At 34.9% G+C, this 17501-nt stretch overlaps 1 protein-coding gene across 4 annotated transcripts in view; it reads right to left on the bottom strand.

The window, feature by feature from the left end:
- Nucleotides 1–7652: 7652 nt before the first annotated feature.
- Nucleotides 7653–17501, bottom strand: part of PTPN4 (protein tyrosine phosphatase non-receptor type 4) — a 73181-nt gene continuing 63332 nt past the window's right edge. For 3 of the 4 annotated variants that reach the window (XM_085310995.1, XM_085310997.1, XM_085310996.1), the window contains exons 23-26: nucleotides 15527–15655; nucleotides 13927–14075; nucleotides 10890–11025; nucleotides 7653–9065 (exon numbers count right to left, since the gene is read on the bottom strand). In XM_085310995.1, coding sequence (XP_085167121.1) covers nucleotides 8979–9065; nucleotides 10890–11025; nucleotides 13927–14075; nucleotides 15527–15655 — 501 coding nt within the window. In that variant the 3' untranslated portion in view covers nucleotides 7653–8978. Of the gene's footprint in view, nucleotides 9066–10889; nucleotides 11026–13926; nucleotides 14076–15526; nucleotides 15656–16280; nucleotides 16381–17501 lie in introns of those variants that run through there. The other variant, XM_085310998.1, reaches the window with a different exon arrangement.

Below are 17501 nucleotides of genomic sequence, written 5' to 3'. Positions count from 1 at the left end.
TTTTTTTTTTGGGGGGGGGGATCTTACAAAGATTTTCCTGTGTTTTTCAGCTATTTGCAATAAACAAAATTTTGTTTAATTCTCTAACAACATGGCATTTTTTTCTGAGGCTTTAGGATGCCTTAAAAAGTCTGCAGCAAAAAGCTGTGTATTGAACAGACTCACATATAGTGCAAGTCCCCCCCTCATGTCTTTTGCCAGAAGATTTCATTTCTGTTTACCTGGAACAGGCCCTCACCTGACCAGCGATAGCAAAAAGCCTCAGACAAATGCATTCCGCATCCATTAAGTTTATGAGGAAAGCATATTTGAATACTCCTGAAGCATTACTATTATAATACTTTGACGAGTATTTGTAAGTTGCAATAAGTTATGTACATTAAATAAAGCCGAATCATCTACAAACTAATACTAGTATTTATACGCTGAAACTGTAAGAATTGTAGATTATCAGGACAAATGATGACACACTGCTGGAACATGCAGGTTGTTTTTTAATATCCTTTGAAAACACAAGCACTGTTTGTCCCAGTGATCTGTATTTTTATCATTTTTCTTATTTGCCATTCCCATTTAGGGGAAAGATGCTCTGCCAGGAGCTATGGTAATTATGAATGGTTGCATTTTAGTTGTGGGTATTTTTTCGGTACATAGTTGTGTTCAAGCTAATATTTGAGGTCCCTAGATAGAAAACGCACAAAAGGTAATATAAACTTCACTTGCAAAGTATATTGCCTACTAACATAATCACTGCTCTAAGTAAATTAACTCCAAATTTCTTGAAAATTCTAGGATATTTGGGGATCCAGCTACATAAAACCATCTGTAAAAGCGGAGACTTCTTTGTTATTGGGACCAATTATGGTACTGATAATATATTATCTCCAGAATTCAACTATAAACCTGGCCTGAGGTAACTGGTAACTTATTAGCCAAGCGCTGTAATGAAAAATGCATTAGTACATTGCTATGGCAAAACTGACTCCACTGCCTGAATACAGATTGAGTTATCTTGATGTCATTTGCTGAAAACAAAGTTGCCAGGTAACTGTCAAGTATTGCTAAGAGGCAGGCTCATTTTAATGTTAAATATCAGTTATTTTATCACAGTAGGATCTAGGATAGAGGGACCTGAAACAGAAGGAACAAGGCAAGCTTAGGAGAAAGATGAGATTTAGATTCATGCCTGGTTATTTAATCATGAGCTCAAGTCRCAAAAGGGTGGTATTTGGATACTTACTATCAGAGGAGCATGGACTGTGCTTGCTCCGTAGTCTATCGTGAAATATGTGTGTAAACTTTGAGTAAAGTTCCCAGAGGRAAAAAAAAAGTTACATTTAACAGAAAAAAAGCCTATTCATTTATCTTGGAAGTTTTCAGATATCCGGTGTGTTCACAGTGCAGATCAACTAACTGATTATCTGCATAAAAAGGATACTTAGTTCCTAGCAGAGATCTGTCCCATAAATGGTTCTCTCTCCTTGCCCTTGGTTAAGTATACTTAGTCTAGCATCTTCCTATTAAACTGTTCTGCAGAATAAATTACCTGCTATCTAGAGCATGTCCAATTAAACTTTCCACCCATCTTCAAATTTTTCTTCAAACTGAACTTCCTTCCACCTCTTCACTCCAAAGCTCCCTTGTCACCACCCCGTTGCTCTCAGCTCCCTTTGTCACTTCAGTGGCACAAACATTTTCACTCACCTACTTCATACCCAGCCTTTTACTATTTTTCATGTAATTACAGTCTGCTCCTTCCTCACAATTTACTACTCAAGATACATGCACATGGAAGCRTGATAATTACCTTTCCTACCTTTTCTCCCCTCAGATGCTTCCCCAGTGGTTTATCTTTTAGTACTTCAAATCCAACCGCCTTGTCCTCACTTTAAATGCTTACAATCATCAAGTCAAATTAAGAACATGTTGATGTCTCTTTTCCTACACTCTTGCCCCCTGAGATTTCATCCTTTTTGCATTCTCTCTACATCCTTTTATTTTTCTCTTACTACTTCAGCTTTGAACATTCCTCTCACTTTTTGGCAGTGAGTATCTGTTCTACTTTTCATCACAAGCTTCCATCAGAATTTTTACTCTCCACATCAGTAGTCCTCAYGCCCTTCATTTTGTGATCAGACTATAATCTCTGCTGAGCACTTTGTCTCTGAAATACATTTAAAATTCACATATCTGTGTAAAAGATTAATAAGGAGTTATTCTCCTCAGTAGCACAAAAACTGCAGCATATATTTTTCAGGTAAAAAACCCTTGACCTCCACTGCTAATATAACAATTTTTACGTAGGCAAACAATTTCATTCCTGTTAATTTAGCATCTTTTTCTAGTGCTCAATGCATAATGTACACATTCACATCTACAGTAAAGCAGAACTATAGTTACAGAATACAATCTAAAAACACAAAATACAAATATGAACATTATCTCGCATCAGAATTCTGTAAAAGTAGCATAACAAACCCATGTGTATAGCAGCAAGAAAATTGCAAAAAATTAAATTACTAAAGCACATCTTTATTTTGCAATTAAACAATTAAGATCCACAAGTAAACTATATATATTTTCAAGTCTGTACCTAGACAACTATTTGTCAACTGAAATTGAATATATCCACAAAATATGCATAACATCATTTTTTCACATAATAGAATGAAATTTTACTGAAGACTAAAACAAGACTTGTTAAATTTTAATTAGCATATTCTGGGAACTGCTGGTTTTCTGTAGAATGTTAGTTTATCATTTTAATAGCAAGTAATTTCATTTTATCAAAATGAGGACAAATACATAAGGCCCTTTTTAAAGCATACAGTAGCTGCAATGACAAAAGCTGAATTTGTTTTCACATTGTCCAGTGTTGACCAATTTCAAGTTTCCATCRTTTTCAGTCAACTACCCTGGCTGCTTAGCCAAGATGTTGCATTCTGTAATTTTTTTTCCTTGTGTGCTTTTTAATGAATTTATAGGCAAAAGTCTACTTAACGGGAAGAAACTTCCCCATCCTCCCAACATTAAGAGAAAGACAGATACACCAGAGTTAGTCTAAACACAAAAGAGCTATTCAACTCTGAGATGATTTACTTCACACTTGTAATCATTGAGCAGTATGAAACTGAGATGAAATTTGACAGCAGAAAGCCACAGCTGGAAATGCAAACTAATTGCTAGAAGTGACTAGCAAAAAATATTGCCACCATCTGATTGTTAATAATGATCTAGATAATCTTCCCTTTGTATTTACACATAGTATAGCACCTGTTACGGGGGAAAAATAAATCTTAACACGAACAGCCCAACCAAACTGACTGGTTAAAATGTCATCACTGGTAAGTGAAGCAAACAAACCAAACTAAAAACTAAGCAATGCTGAGAAAATAAAACCTTAGTTTTCCTACCTTAATTTTCCTGTAAGATTACTATGGGTTGTTACTGTGGTGCCCCAATGTACTGAGATAACTGCACTGGATAGTTTATAGTCTTTGTGGATATATTCTAGTTAAACAACAGCTTAACATAAACTGTGTAACCCCTTTACTCMTGTCTTAGGCACCTGGCCTAGGAGTAAAAGGATGACAACGTCTTTAAACTTTTTGTGCATTATTATTTTTAGTTATCAAAATTCAAATAAGTTAAAAAAAAATACTGTTTTCCAGGTATTTTGACCTAATGTTAAAATAATGCTAAGCAGAAACAATTACAGTAAACATAGCTATTAAGCAGTTAGCTGAGAGAGATCACAGAGATAAATTTACAAGTATCCTGTAGTTTCTATTTGCACTTTAAAAAAAGGGGGGGGGGCTTTGTATTACTTTTAAGACAGGAAAACTGAGATGACAGAGCTATTAAAATCTATTATCTGAAAGTCTGACAGAAACATATGAAACAGTTGGAACAACAGAAAGCATTGGTACCAGGGTGAAACCCAAATTMTCTCTGTACAGAAACCCATTAAGCATCTCTCTCCAAACCCAATTTATTTTCTCCAATAGTTCAGTCAGTAGTAAGCATGAGATAAAGTGCTACTATTCAAACATCCAAAAACTTTGAAAAAAATCATTTAAAAATGTCTAAGTTTGCTAAATATGAAATAATGTAACCCYAAAGAAGTCAGCCAGTATGAAACTAAAATTCATGCTATAGCATACTAGAACATTTTAGTGTTTAAAAAATTAGGCTAGCTTTTTCGAAGAAAAACTACATATTGATTTTGTTAGAATTCCAATTTTTTTAGAAAGTAATTTACCTCTTAAATTTTTAGCAGCCGAGCTCTCAATAAGTAAAACATGCCTAAATCAGCAGCAGCAGCTTATGCACCCCAGTTAAAGTTGCAGCTAGAGAAGCCCTATGAATTGAAAAGGAGCATGCTTGCGGTAACAACTAGCAGTAGAGGTAAAATCCAGTGATGACAAACTTTGCAGATTACTAAACCAAAAAACACCCACAAAACCAAACAAACAAAACCSTCAAATAACTTTGGTTTCTACATTCAGTGGAGCAATACAGATTGGACAGAACAGTTGCATTAATACCAACAAACCATTTTCCTCTCCTAACAGCTTTCCAAACACCACTAATTATTTCTGCAGTTTCATGCAAGATCCACTTTTAACCCAGGAACACATTTTTTGTGGATTTTGATCTTTCATCCTAGTACTAAATGTACTAATGGAAAAGAGCTTTTCTGGTCTCAAAAGAAAAGGTGGGTACTTCCATTAGCAAATATGCATAGCAAACCAGGGACCAGAGATAACATGTGAGCTACAAAAGRACTGCAAGTGACATAAGGGGGCACCGTTCCTGTAGCTTGTAAAAGTCCGAAAATGCAAAATTTGGATTTGGACCATAATCCAAGCCCTCCCTTCATACTCAGGGTGAAGGGCCTTTAATTAAGCTTGCCTGCAAAGTGGGTCTACAAGCACAATTCAGTGTACGGACTGGACAACCCACTTTTGCTTGGGAGATTTGTGGACAGCGGACCTGTAGGATTTCAAGCTCACGCTAATTCCCTGAGCCCTCAAACATCGCCCACACACCCGCACACACACTGTAGAAGCATAAAAATACCATGTAATCCGGCTCCACAGCACACCTGGAGCTCCAACATCTCTGTGCAAGGCCTTTGCTACTTCCCTTGAGCACTGCAGCAGCTCAGCTGCATTTTGGCCCTCCTCTGGGTACTATGGCACTTTTTGGACGCTCTCCACAGGAAGGTGCCAGCTAAACGGGTTCCATGGCAAACTRCTTGTGTTCCTTAACCCCCGATTGCTTTCTCTGCTTTCTCTCCCTTTCTCTAATATGTGTTGTGCTATACTGTAATCAGCTCTTCTAAAATATTGCTGTTGTCTCTAGGAGACATAAGCTAAATTTGTTGTAAGATTTAATACACTTAGAAAAACGTGCAAAAAACTTTAGTTAGCATTCAGTGTAATGGGATAAATCAGCTTTCTCTTTTTCATTACTAGGAGAGCGCATAYAATAACAAAATGCATAAAAGCAGTGAGTTTTATTGATTAAGGCTTATGCATTATTTAAAATACCAAATATTTCCAAATTCAGTACAACTGAGTGTTGAAGAACTCATTTATCTGCTTTATGTAAAATAGTATTTCTCAAAATTGACTGGCTGACAATCTGCAGAGGATTTATAAAATAGTATCTGCACCTTATTTCATATTTAGCAAAAATAAAAATTGCCTCCACAACACTCAACCCCCACTCCACGTTTTTCTACTAAAAACCCTTCAAATTCACTTGAAATAAACAGATGGTAGTGGTAATTTTCAATCTGAATTAAGAGGAAAACCAAAAGTCTTAACATTATACATTGTCATACAGTTGTCATAATATTGCTCTTATTTACAATGAAAACTTTTTTTAAAAAAACTGGATTTGTATCATGGAAGTGTTACAAACATACTCTTCCCCCCCCCCAACATTTTTCCTAAATCAAATGGTATGAAAATAATTATTCATAAAATCTAACAGTCATAAAATTAACCACATATAGGTCACTATGTTTGAAAGATACATTCATGTTTTGCACAGCATGAAACATATAAACTTTTTTTTTTTTAATTTTTAAGGATGATACAGATCTTCATAACCCAAAGTAAAATAATTAGCAGTTTTAGATTTTTTTTCAGCCATATAAAAATATTTTAAGGCCATTTATACCACAACAGGTAGAAATATTTGAATGAATGATGCATGGTGCAGTAAGGCTTCAAACCTATTTTCTTTCTCAATGAGTTTTTGATTAATGTTATTATCCGCCTTGGAGAAGCCAAAAAGCCACTTATTAGCTGATGGCCAGTTATCACCAAATAGTTACTTTATTCCAATTTTTTCCCACTGCAACTGGTTAGTACATTAAAAATCAGCTTAAGTCAATGCAGATGAAGATTCTGGAGAGTCTTAGTCTTCTTACCTGTATCTGTAATCAAAATAGCAACAACAGACAACCAATAAATATCCCACACATAATTGTGGTATAAATGGATCTTCTGAACTCAAACTGCTTTGGCAACTTTACATAAGAATATTTTACTATGTGACATATGAACACTATACAATGTTACTATAAACTGTATTTCTGCTTTCCCTCAGAAAATAAAAAAGGGCAAATGCTATTTTCATTTATAATTTGACTATGAAGAAGCTTTTTTTCAATATAATGGATGAATAATTTTAATTTTAGACATTAAGTGCTTAGCTTAAATTAACCTTCCAACTAGCCAGCATCACAGCTAGTAAACTTGTCATATGGAAGTTAAAGCTTTACTTTCCTAAAGAATAAATTTTTCATTGCAAATGGCTTAAAACAAAACTGAGATTAAAGCTACTTTATTACTTTCAGTTTCTCAGACCCAGAGACTCCTGTAAGATTCATTTTTTTCACTGAGGGATAGTGTTGATTTATGCATCAAATCTAGAAATATAAGCAATAGGGCCATAGGCCATCTAATATTATTTTGTTTTCTAAAAATATTTAAAACTCTATCTTCCATTTGGTATTGTTTCTCTTGTTTATTATTAATTCATTAGCCAGGATTTCACTTTGCCTGAATCCCTTTTCACTTAATATTTCATAGCTGCTCTTTCTAATGTCCATAGAACACAGTATATTATTTATATAATTCTTCAATAGTTAAAAACTTTCTCAGTGTAGAACTTTCCATTTTAATTCTATGCTCTACATAGCTTATAACAAAATGGACTGGATAAAACATTCTCAGGAAACCAATACAATAAATTAAAACTTTTAAATATAGGGCACAAACTTATTTTGTTGCAGGGCAGTCAAAGTGACTGATTTTTTTTCTTACAGTATATTAAACCGGACACCTTGTTACTAACTTTCTTTCCTATACTGGAAAAATATTAAAAATGGGACTATATATGTATCTTTAGAATGAGCTCAGATACTGTATCAGACAGACAAATGTGCTACCTAAACAAGCAATGCATACAAACTGTACTCCGCACAAACGTAACAAAATGACCAGGGTCATGAAGGAATTAAAATAAAGTTTTGGGGCAACTTGATAGTGTTCTCCCTCCCCCCCTCCCCAAACTATATATATATATATATATATATATATATGTATATATATGTGTGTGTGTGTGTGTGTGTATATATACTACATATACATATACATATATATATTAAAAAAAGAAAAAGGCAGACCTGTACGAACATGGCTTGAAATCAACTATAAGGACTTAAAAAATAATCAGTTAGCAGATAATGGAATTGAATCACATCTGATTGTAAGTTTAACTCAAGTATCAGTGCTATTAAACAATTATGGCCTAATTGAGTAAGACAGCTATTTTCAATAAAAGAATAAAACAAAGTATCAGCTTCTAAAGACCTACCAGCATTTCATGGTAAGCTGCTAGGAAGTGACTAGTTGAAAGGAATGAAGGAATGTGTCAGGTTTTTCACATAATTACAACACAGCAGCAAACAACGCTCATTCATTAAGTTGGCAGAGGTGCTTTTGCTACTAAGAGTAGCATGCAGGTACTTGTATAAGAAAAGAGGGAATGGTATTTCCATGACCCCTTGCAGTAACATATTCCAAGCACCAAGGGCCGTTTTCAAAATCTGAACCCATTAAGATAAATATGACAGGACAATACCACCCCCACAGAATCACGAGTGCCTTTTCACTGGATGTACGCTGTAAGTCTCAAGGCACTTAAGGGGTTAAGACATAAATGCATGCACTAGTTCCCATCACGTAATCTTAAGTCACATGAACCAGAATACACCAGTGTATGACACACAAGATGTGTCAAAGAAATGCTGTTTATTATTTTTATTTATTTTACAAGATGCTGGTAAGTGGGCATTATGCAGCTACTGCTGGGTTAACACGGTTGCCAGCTTTCCTCTAATAACCAGCCGGTCTCTAATAAGGGTGTAGGACAACGTGTGCTGCATCAGTAGGCAGTGTGTATCTCTCTAGTATTGGCAATATTGCTAATGTTGTAAAAAACGAAAGTGAGAGTCTGTACATAGTAAATAAACCTAGCACTGGAAAAAGACCATGGCTTAGTGTATTTTTTCCATTTGTTTTTCATTTTAAGAGACATGGGTGTAAAACAGAGTGAAATAATTCCAAGCCTTGTTTGTAGCAATTCAACCAGAAGCGCAGTATATGGCACTACAATGAAATATTGTAGATTACCCTGAACACAATTAGTTCTTTCAGTTTATGGGTTGCTCAGAGCAAAGCACGAAAATAAAATCTTCAAACACATGAAGGTTAGAAGAGTTTCAGAGACTGATTCTGTTTCAACGTAAAGTGCAACAGTGCTGAAGTTTTCAAAGTCCTTTGTCAATTCTTTGCTGTACTTCACTATTATTTCCTGCAAACAGTATTATGGCACAAAAATGCTGCCAGTTYGTTATAGAGGACAGGATTCCTCAATTGATATCTTTGCTTTTTTTGCTATTTATGCAGTGATGCTTTTAAAGGTTTAACAAATCCTTCTTCATACACCTTCAAAATAGCTTCACACACAAATCTGTATTGACTCTGGAAAAAAAATAAAGTAGATTCAGTTAATTGAAAAGAAACATAATGGAACTGTGTCATGTGGAAGGAAAAAGTCTCTAAGATTTCCCATTCCATTCAGCTGATGGGCCAGAACTGTGCTTCAAAGATAGTTTAGAAAACACGAAACAACAGGAAGGTTATATTGGAACATCTTGTTTCTAAACAAAAGAATGGAATGAAAGGCATTTGAAAATACATACCAAAAGTCATATCCACAAAATCATTCCTATTCTGACATCGCTGTCTATTTAGGAATTTTCCTGCCCTTCCTTTCCTTAGTCAAGTTTCACTAACCTAAAGTTTCCATGTAATCAGCTTCTGATGCTATAATGAAGTACTTTTTTCCTATTTACATTAATTCTGGCATGCTACTGGCACCTCTTTCTCAATTATGGAGAAAAAAGAAAATTGTTTCATGCTTTTAAAAGCTAGAATTCTAGCCGTTTAGCATTACMGAGTGTCTGTCTACTAAATTTTTTAAGTCTAGCAGTTCCATGCATAAGACATCACAAATACCATGTTTTAACCAAGTAATAGTTAAAAAAAACATAAAAAACCCAAACACTCTCACAGTAATCAAATTAGACTACTGTAAAAACTAAAATTAAATAAATTATTTTGCAAAGTGCCATGACTAAGAGCAACTACTGTGTAATGGTGTATATGCTGGTCAGAAAGCTAGCGTTCCTATTTCTTCGGTGTCTTAGAATATCCTGATCTATGCAGTCATTGTTGATGTCAGATCTTAAATGGGCATAGAAACAGATTTAGTAACAGACTCATTATTGACTCTATTGCTGCACATACATTAAAATAGTTAAATTTATACACGTTTTTATAAAATAATTATTTTGCCCCCAATGTTCCCTGAAGGACCTTTTCTCAGTTTTCTTCACATATTAGAGAGGAGAATCATGCATAGAGCCATCTTGTGGACATTGGCCGAATCTTCTGGGAGACGCAAAAGCAGGAAGAGACAGCATAATAATAGATCGTGTTTATGAAACCTCTTCAGGGAAAAAAAAAAACACCGAGTCTCATATCCCTTTTCCCTCCAATGCAGTAAACACCTATGTTTCACTGAGACTAGAAACTCCTGGTTTCTCCAAGAAGAAAATGAGACCACAGGGTACTTAGCACATGCTGGAAAAAATAATAGTTAAATCCCTTTCCTGTTGCCACCACGTCCCTTTAATAAATAAAGCTCTCTTTATATATGCTACTGACATGTAGAAATTCATATTTTACAAAAAATCTCAAACAGCAAGAATTGTCCTTTATTCTTACTCATGTATCATCATCATTTCTCCTGTCCTAGCTGCATAGTAAAACATCTTGTTCACTTGAATGTGAATTCTGGACAGCAGCTTTCAACTATTCAACTATGGATGACCTAGAAATGGAGGCCCACAAACACTTTTTGTTGATTTGTGTTTTTCCCTCATGTCTTGCACCTTTCTATGTTTGCTTTTTATGCTACTGCCATTCTTAACTCCTGGAATTAGGTTTCTGCGTTCTCCATGGAGTAATTTGTACACTACTGAAAACAGGTAATTTTTGACATTAATTGTCAGGTATCTCTGACAAAGTCGCGGCTTCATTCATGTTTTCTTTGGAGAAATTTTAAAAACCCTGCTCTTTTCTAGCAATTTATTTCTGCCTGGAGCCAAGGCTAAAGCTACACGGGAAATATATCCTCTTTGAAAACAGGATCAACAGCAGTCTAATAAAAATGTCTAGTGATAGAACTACATAATATGAAGCTATTCTTCTACAACACAGAATAGCAAGGATGATACTCACAGGTGTTTGGATCATCATGGCTCTCTGATCTCTCATAGTTCTTACAATATCTAATGGATACACGGGCTGATTGCATTCAATGAGACACATAGCCGTCTCCATAGTGATAAGAACTCCTGTTCGTCCAATTCCAGCACTGTAAAAAACAACCAAGAGAACTCAAACAAAAAATGAAATAAGAAAGCATCTCGAGTATAACTGACACTTAAAGAACATGTATACTTAAATAAGATGTACACTGTACATTTAGAATCAATTTGACCATTACTGGAATAACCATTGCTAGAATATCAGGTTGACTTGATAAAACCATTTATATGTCCATAAAGTGTCCATATCTTCATATTTGAGCATAAGGAATAGAACAATTATTAGAAACCTTTGGAAGATGAGAATAATAATCATTTTCTTAGTATTAAGAAGTATTAGAGCTCCAACTTCTATATGTTGAAAAATCTCTAGGAATATGTAAGAACAATTCCTTTTAAGAAAATTAAGTACTGCAACACATACATTTCAGAGTGGCAAAATTGTTAGCGTTTATAAGAACCATTCTTAGTTTAAAAATAGAACAATTTTAAAGACTTAGCTTCATTGTTTTACATATATACACACTTTTCTACATCTAGGTATCCTCAAAGACTGAACATTCTATCTTGAACATGAATATTAGCTTGTTACAAATTCAGATTTTTCACATTCAAGAAAACAGCGTTACAGTTTTGAAACAGAAAGCCAATATTTCTTCATATATGCATAGAATACCAAATCTATAATTTCAAATGTCAGCATTATCTCAACTGACACAACTAGTATTTCAGACAATAAATGAAAGTGTTTCCTTCTAAATAAATTAGTTAATATGAACATTCTGACCATTGCAACTCACTGCTCTGATTCTGATTGAAGTATTTCTTTAAAAGTGACCAGAAGGTGGCATCAAAGCTATTATATATATAATTTCCATGATGTCAAGAGAATTTTATGACAAAATGTAAATGGGCTAGCTAAATTTAAATTATTAATTAGGACTTTATACTTCTAGCTTTAACACACAGAATGTGTATGCTGAATGTTCTATCAAAATAATACAGAAACAGTATTTGTCAAAGAATCTAAGGATGAATTACAACTTGAGACGATTCAGAGAACGGCAACAAGGATTATGAAAAGTGCGATGCAGTTTCCGTATGATAAACATCAAACAGGCTGGAACTTCTCAGCTTGGACAAGAAATGACTGATGGAGAGGAAACACAGACATGATAAAAGACAAGAAAATCACACATGGAATGGACTAGGTGGGTGGCTAACCATCTCTTCTAGTACAATAATTAGAAACTGCCAAACTAAAACTAAAAAAAAAAAAAAAAAAAATCAAATGCAAACATGTGGAACTTTCTGCCAAAGGACAGGAATGTAAGAGCTCAGGAAAAAGAACAGAAATGTATTTGGAAAAGAAAAGCAATAGACAAACCATAACCAGTTCAGGAACTTCTTTACATTGAAAATAGTCAGAAGCTCCTAAATTTGCTGCTTCACAATTGCTTAAAAAAGAAAAAAGAAAAGAAAAAAAAAAGAAAAAAGAAAAAAAAAAGAAAAAAAGAAAAAGCTACTGTAACAAAGTACTACTGCTACCTGGCTTTCCCATACTAACATTGGTGGCTCTCTCCCAGGTGAGTTCTGAAAATAAGTTTCAGTGTTTTGCTGCCATAATGCTTTGTCCCACTAAGACTGAGGAACTTTTAAAAACAGCCTGGGGTGCACAATGTGGAATTCCAGGGCTCCTTCAGCTTGACTCATTARTGGCATTTGATTAAATTCACCAAAAGCCAGCAACTTAGGTCAAATGGATAAATTACGTGGTAGTGTGATATCTCCCTCTCTTCTGTGAGGCACAGAACTGTTCTGCATTGAAGTTATCTGTGTGGAGCTTATTCCAGTCTCTCTGCAGACTTGGATATTTTGCATTGCCTTAGTTGTATCTGACTGATATTTTAGCTGTTTTCTTCACAACTGTATTGACTAAAAACACACTCTGATAATAGAAATTGAGGAAAAATATCATTTAAGACATTAGCGTTCTGGCACTGGTTTCACTAGTTTGTAAGATTCTTTCTGACCAGTACAAGCAGAAAAGACAGAAAAATCAGTTAAACACAACTTTGGTGTACAAAGCATTTAAAACAGAAAACATTTTTCTATAAGCCTGCTTCAATAAATGTCTGGTTCACTTGTAGATTAGATAATATTTAAATTGTTTTTATCCTTTAGATTTCTCTCATTTTTTCTACAACTGAAATAGAAATACTAACTGTCTTAACAGTGGTCAGAAAGTTAGAGGGCAAAACTTGTTCACTGAACTACTAACCAAAAATTGGTTACACGTGTATGTTCACTTGAAGACATACAGCATTGCTCATTTTAGTTTATTTAATTAGGTATTTTAAGGATTAATATTTTGAAATTTACTATAGGAATGCAGAATGTCTTAAATGCTATTTCACAAGAACAGCACATAAAGAAACATGTTTCAGGTGTACATAAAAATCCAAGTAATAGTTACTTTAATCCATGAAAAACAAATTGTTGGGAAAAACATATCATCTTAATGTATGTATCAAAATATCATCTAGTCTAAGAATTTGCAAACTTTAGTGAAAGTGTCTTTTATTTCTTTATTCTATATACCATTTGTATTTCCTGCTTTGGATTATTTATCTGGCTTTTCTAGAGCTCTGCAGAATAGTCATTAGAAGGAAAAGATATACCTTTTGCCATCTCCCTRAATTATTATATAGACTTTCACAAGTATTTTACTTTAAGAAATGCTTGTAGACACTGTTTTTGCTTACCAAGATGTGATTATTGTATTAAGAAAAAGTAATTGTTTAATTTATATGTTGAGTTCTCCTGTTCTTCCTAGAGCTGAGATGCAACTAGATATTTTACTTGAATAATAAAGCACGTAAAAACTATTTGATGAAAAAATAAATTCAGTTTGATAATTTAGGAAAGTTGGAAAAAAAAATGAATACCTGCAATGAACAACAACAGGTTCTTCTCTGCCAGCCCTCTTCTTTCGCACAAGACACACAAAATCTAGGAAATCACTCGAATCATCAGGAACCCCATGATCAGGCCATGCTATATACTGAATTTGGGTTAGTTGGCGGCTTTCCTCTTTCTGATCAGCAACGCAAAGTTGTTTAGGGTAATTAAGGTCCCATGGAAAAAAACAATAATAATAAAAATCAGCGGTACACTTATAACAGCTTGTGCCCATAATAAAAGTGGCTTCAGGCAATTAGCAGTGCTTTAATGTCAATTATTGCTCATCCTGGATCTTTATAATTACACTTTTTTCTTTAAAACTAAGTAGAACATGTAACAGGCAACATAAAAATGTTTTTATCTACAGCAGGTTAAAAAAATGCCACTTTGCATAATGGCAAATAGTTCAAGTTCAAATGGTCAATCTTACCAGTAGACATACAAAAAGAACAGATATCCCCAGTTTTAGCAAAGCAAGTTAAGCAGGAAAAGGTAATATCTTACTGGATTAAATGACAGACCTGGTGGTGGTGAGGTGGGGAGAGATGGGCCCTTTCAGGCTTAAAAGCCTTTCTTCAGACTCGGTGTGAACAGCAGTATTGTTCTGGCCTTATCTGCACCTCTAGTTTTATCCAGCATACTACATAAAGTGCAGAATACTTAGTTTTCCCAATTCCTCCTCCTTTCCCTCCCGGCACCCCCAAAAAATCATGAACAAACAATCTGCCTCTGATTATTGGAGGAGACAGGCTGTACAATCTGTGTAAAAGCAGCATTTCAAAGAACAGGAGTTACTACACAACAAGTAATTTTTTGGCATGGAATCATCCACAGAGGTTCCACTGCTGGTAATAAACGAGCAACCGTCTCAACAGCACACAGGAAGGGACTTACAGCTGCAAATTGACTACAAGGCAGCTCTGAAAGATTGGCATCTAATCTGGAAATTCAAGCAATGAGAAACAAATACGTGAACTAAATTCCAGAAACCTATTTTCAAAAATCCCCGAAACTGAAATGCTGGCTGGGGAAGCTGTGAAAATTGCACATGCCCTGGAAATCATGTTATGTGTGTCCTAGACGGCCCTTGTTTACATCTCACAGCCAATCCTAAATCATTATGCCTAGGCAGGATTCATCTTCAATCTACTCGCACACAGGCTACAGAGTCTTCAAGCTGGAATTAAGAAGTGTTTGCCTTTAGAAAGACAGATTTTCAGTAGCAATAATGAAATACTTCTAATGTCTGGTGTTTTTAAAACATCAAGGGAACAATAAGTTTCTCAACTTCTTTAATTACTCTTTTTCTTTTGTCAGGGCACTAACGGCACCAATAAAGGTTTTATTTCAGACAAATACTAACACTTGTGATTTGGCCAGTAAGCACATTTTGCTAATGAAAAGTTTATCATTCTGAGAGCAGACTTCATGAGATGAGAACTTGGCAGTAAGACTAGTTTTCTAAAGTCTTCTAGAAACAATCAGTTCTACCTGGATACACCAYCAAGCTGAAAAGGAAGTCAGACTAGGTACTTTACCATTGAGGATTCCACAAAGTTTAAACAGAATATACTATGATTTTACCTCCAGGTTAGTCAGCGTCATTTCTCGAAAGACATAGGCAGGATTTCCTTCTTCTGAATGGCAGGTAATCTGGAAATTCCCATAGGATGAGCTTCCTGATGGCTCTGGCCAGTACTGATGGCATTTAACCTAAGGTCAACACATTTTTAAAGATGTCTGTGTTTAGATCCACAGAGTATTATTTTTATTGTCTCTAGTTCCTGATACCTGTATTCAGTAAAGACTATTTTATCACTTTGAAATTACTGTTAACTTACTTACCAAAAAGACAGCCCTATTTAATTATTGCTTATGAAATAAGGTATCATGGAGGTTTCCTGCTTCTCTTTTCCAGAGAACACAGGCACTAGCTCTTGAAATCAGTGTAATAGAAGATGGGTGCCTTTAAATCCCAGTACAACTTTTAAAAGGCAAGTTTATAAAATATTTCATCTCAACACCTGAGTGGCAGAGGAGCTGCTCTATAAACATTTCTGACCTCTAAAATCCTAAACTAACCCTCTCAAACTACATCTATATGGGAAAACCTATGAAAAGAAGAGGAAGGCAGTAAGCAACAAGTTGCTACACTAATGCAGAAATTAGGGGAATGCAGATGGTGAATTTCAGAGACTTTTAATAAAGCTATCACATGTAAATGCAAACTTTAAAAACTAATATTTTATGATATATTTCTTAAATGCCTAACTATTGAGGTCATTTCAGCTCAAGCGTGCTTTCATTTTTCCAACCCACCTGGCGATTCTTTAAGAGCAGCCAGATTTGCAGACTTCCTGCTCCACTGAGACACCCCGGCATGCAGTGGGATAGTGATGTCAGTAGCCTCATGATCAGCTTTAGAGCAGGGAGTCTGCCTATGGGTATAAGACAGATAAGTCCTTTTATTTCAGCATTTAGCAGGTCTCCAAAGAACTCCACAAATATTGTTACTGAGGGGGTGGGGAAGCCTCAGAGAACTGCTATTGCAAGTCTGTTCTTAGCAGATCTGCAAAGAAATTCACACAAATTAAAAGGGCACTTGTACTGAAATTCCCTCTAATTGGTTTTATTTGGGAGCAGGCAGCATCATGCTAATGTTGAGTCACTGAAAAAATGATTTAAAACCATTACAATTCCCCTTTATTTTAATTATATTTATAGGCCTGACCTCCCACAGCAAATATATGGTTATTAAAAAGATTTAGAATATATACAGACAGTTGAACTAAAGCCTGAATGAATCAGAGCACCCACAACCTACTCTAAATTCATCATCAAAAGAAATTCTAAATTAGGAGAAATTCCATCAAATTCTTGTTTCAGTCTCATTTCTGTCCCTGTTCTCAACCATCCAGCACTACTGTGAATGCTCCAGACTATCAGCCTGGTAACACTGGAACTGTACTGTGTATATGACCAGATATGATTGTTTTGCCAATCTCTAAAGAGCAGGAACTACATGATGAACCAAGCTAAGGACAAAGTACAGATTGTGGGGTTGGGGTGGGTTTGGGGGGAAGGCTAAAGCCTTTTACGACACCAAACACAATTATTTTTAGTACTCCATATTTCCTTAACTCTTTTGCTGCTAAAACTCTGTACTTCTATGGGTTTTAGTATGGAAGAGATTTAAGAAAGCATAATGATTCTTTCACATGACTAAATAAATACCTATAACCACAGAAGCACATTTTGTGAAAAATTTTAGATTTTCCTCTTATCAGGTAGTCTCTTGAAGATAGTCATCAAATAACAGCATGCGATCTTAACACTACAAATATGATCTAGCCTGCCTTAAAGAATTAACCTATGCATGTCCAAGAACTACGCTACAGAAACTGATGAAACTTCAAATGTCTTCATTTGAAATTTAGACAAAAAAATCCTAAGATGTAAATTCTAGTTGTTTATTTTAACAATAAAGATTCAAGTGAAGCAGCCTATAAATATTTTAAGAAATACATGAAAATTTCAATGTATTTGAGCAGTGAACAAA

The sequence above is a fragment of the Rhea americana genome, unplaced genomic scaffold (genome assembly GCF_003343005.1).
Source record: "Rhea americana isolate MKP2758 unplaced genomic scaffold, rheAme1 scaffold_33, whole genome shotgun sequence".
NCBI classification, from domain to species: Eukaryota; Metazoa; Chordata; class Aves; order Rheiformes; family Rheidae; genus Rhea; species Rhea americana.
The sequence above is the reverse complement of the archived record's forward strand: the minus strand, read 5'-3'. Positions and strand labels throughout refer to the sequence as shown.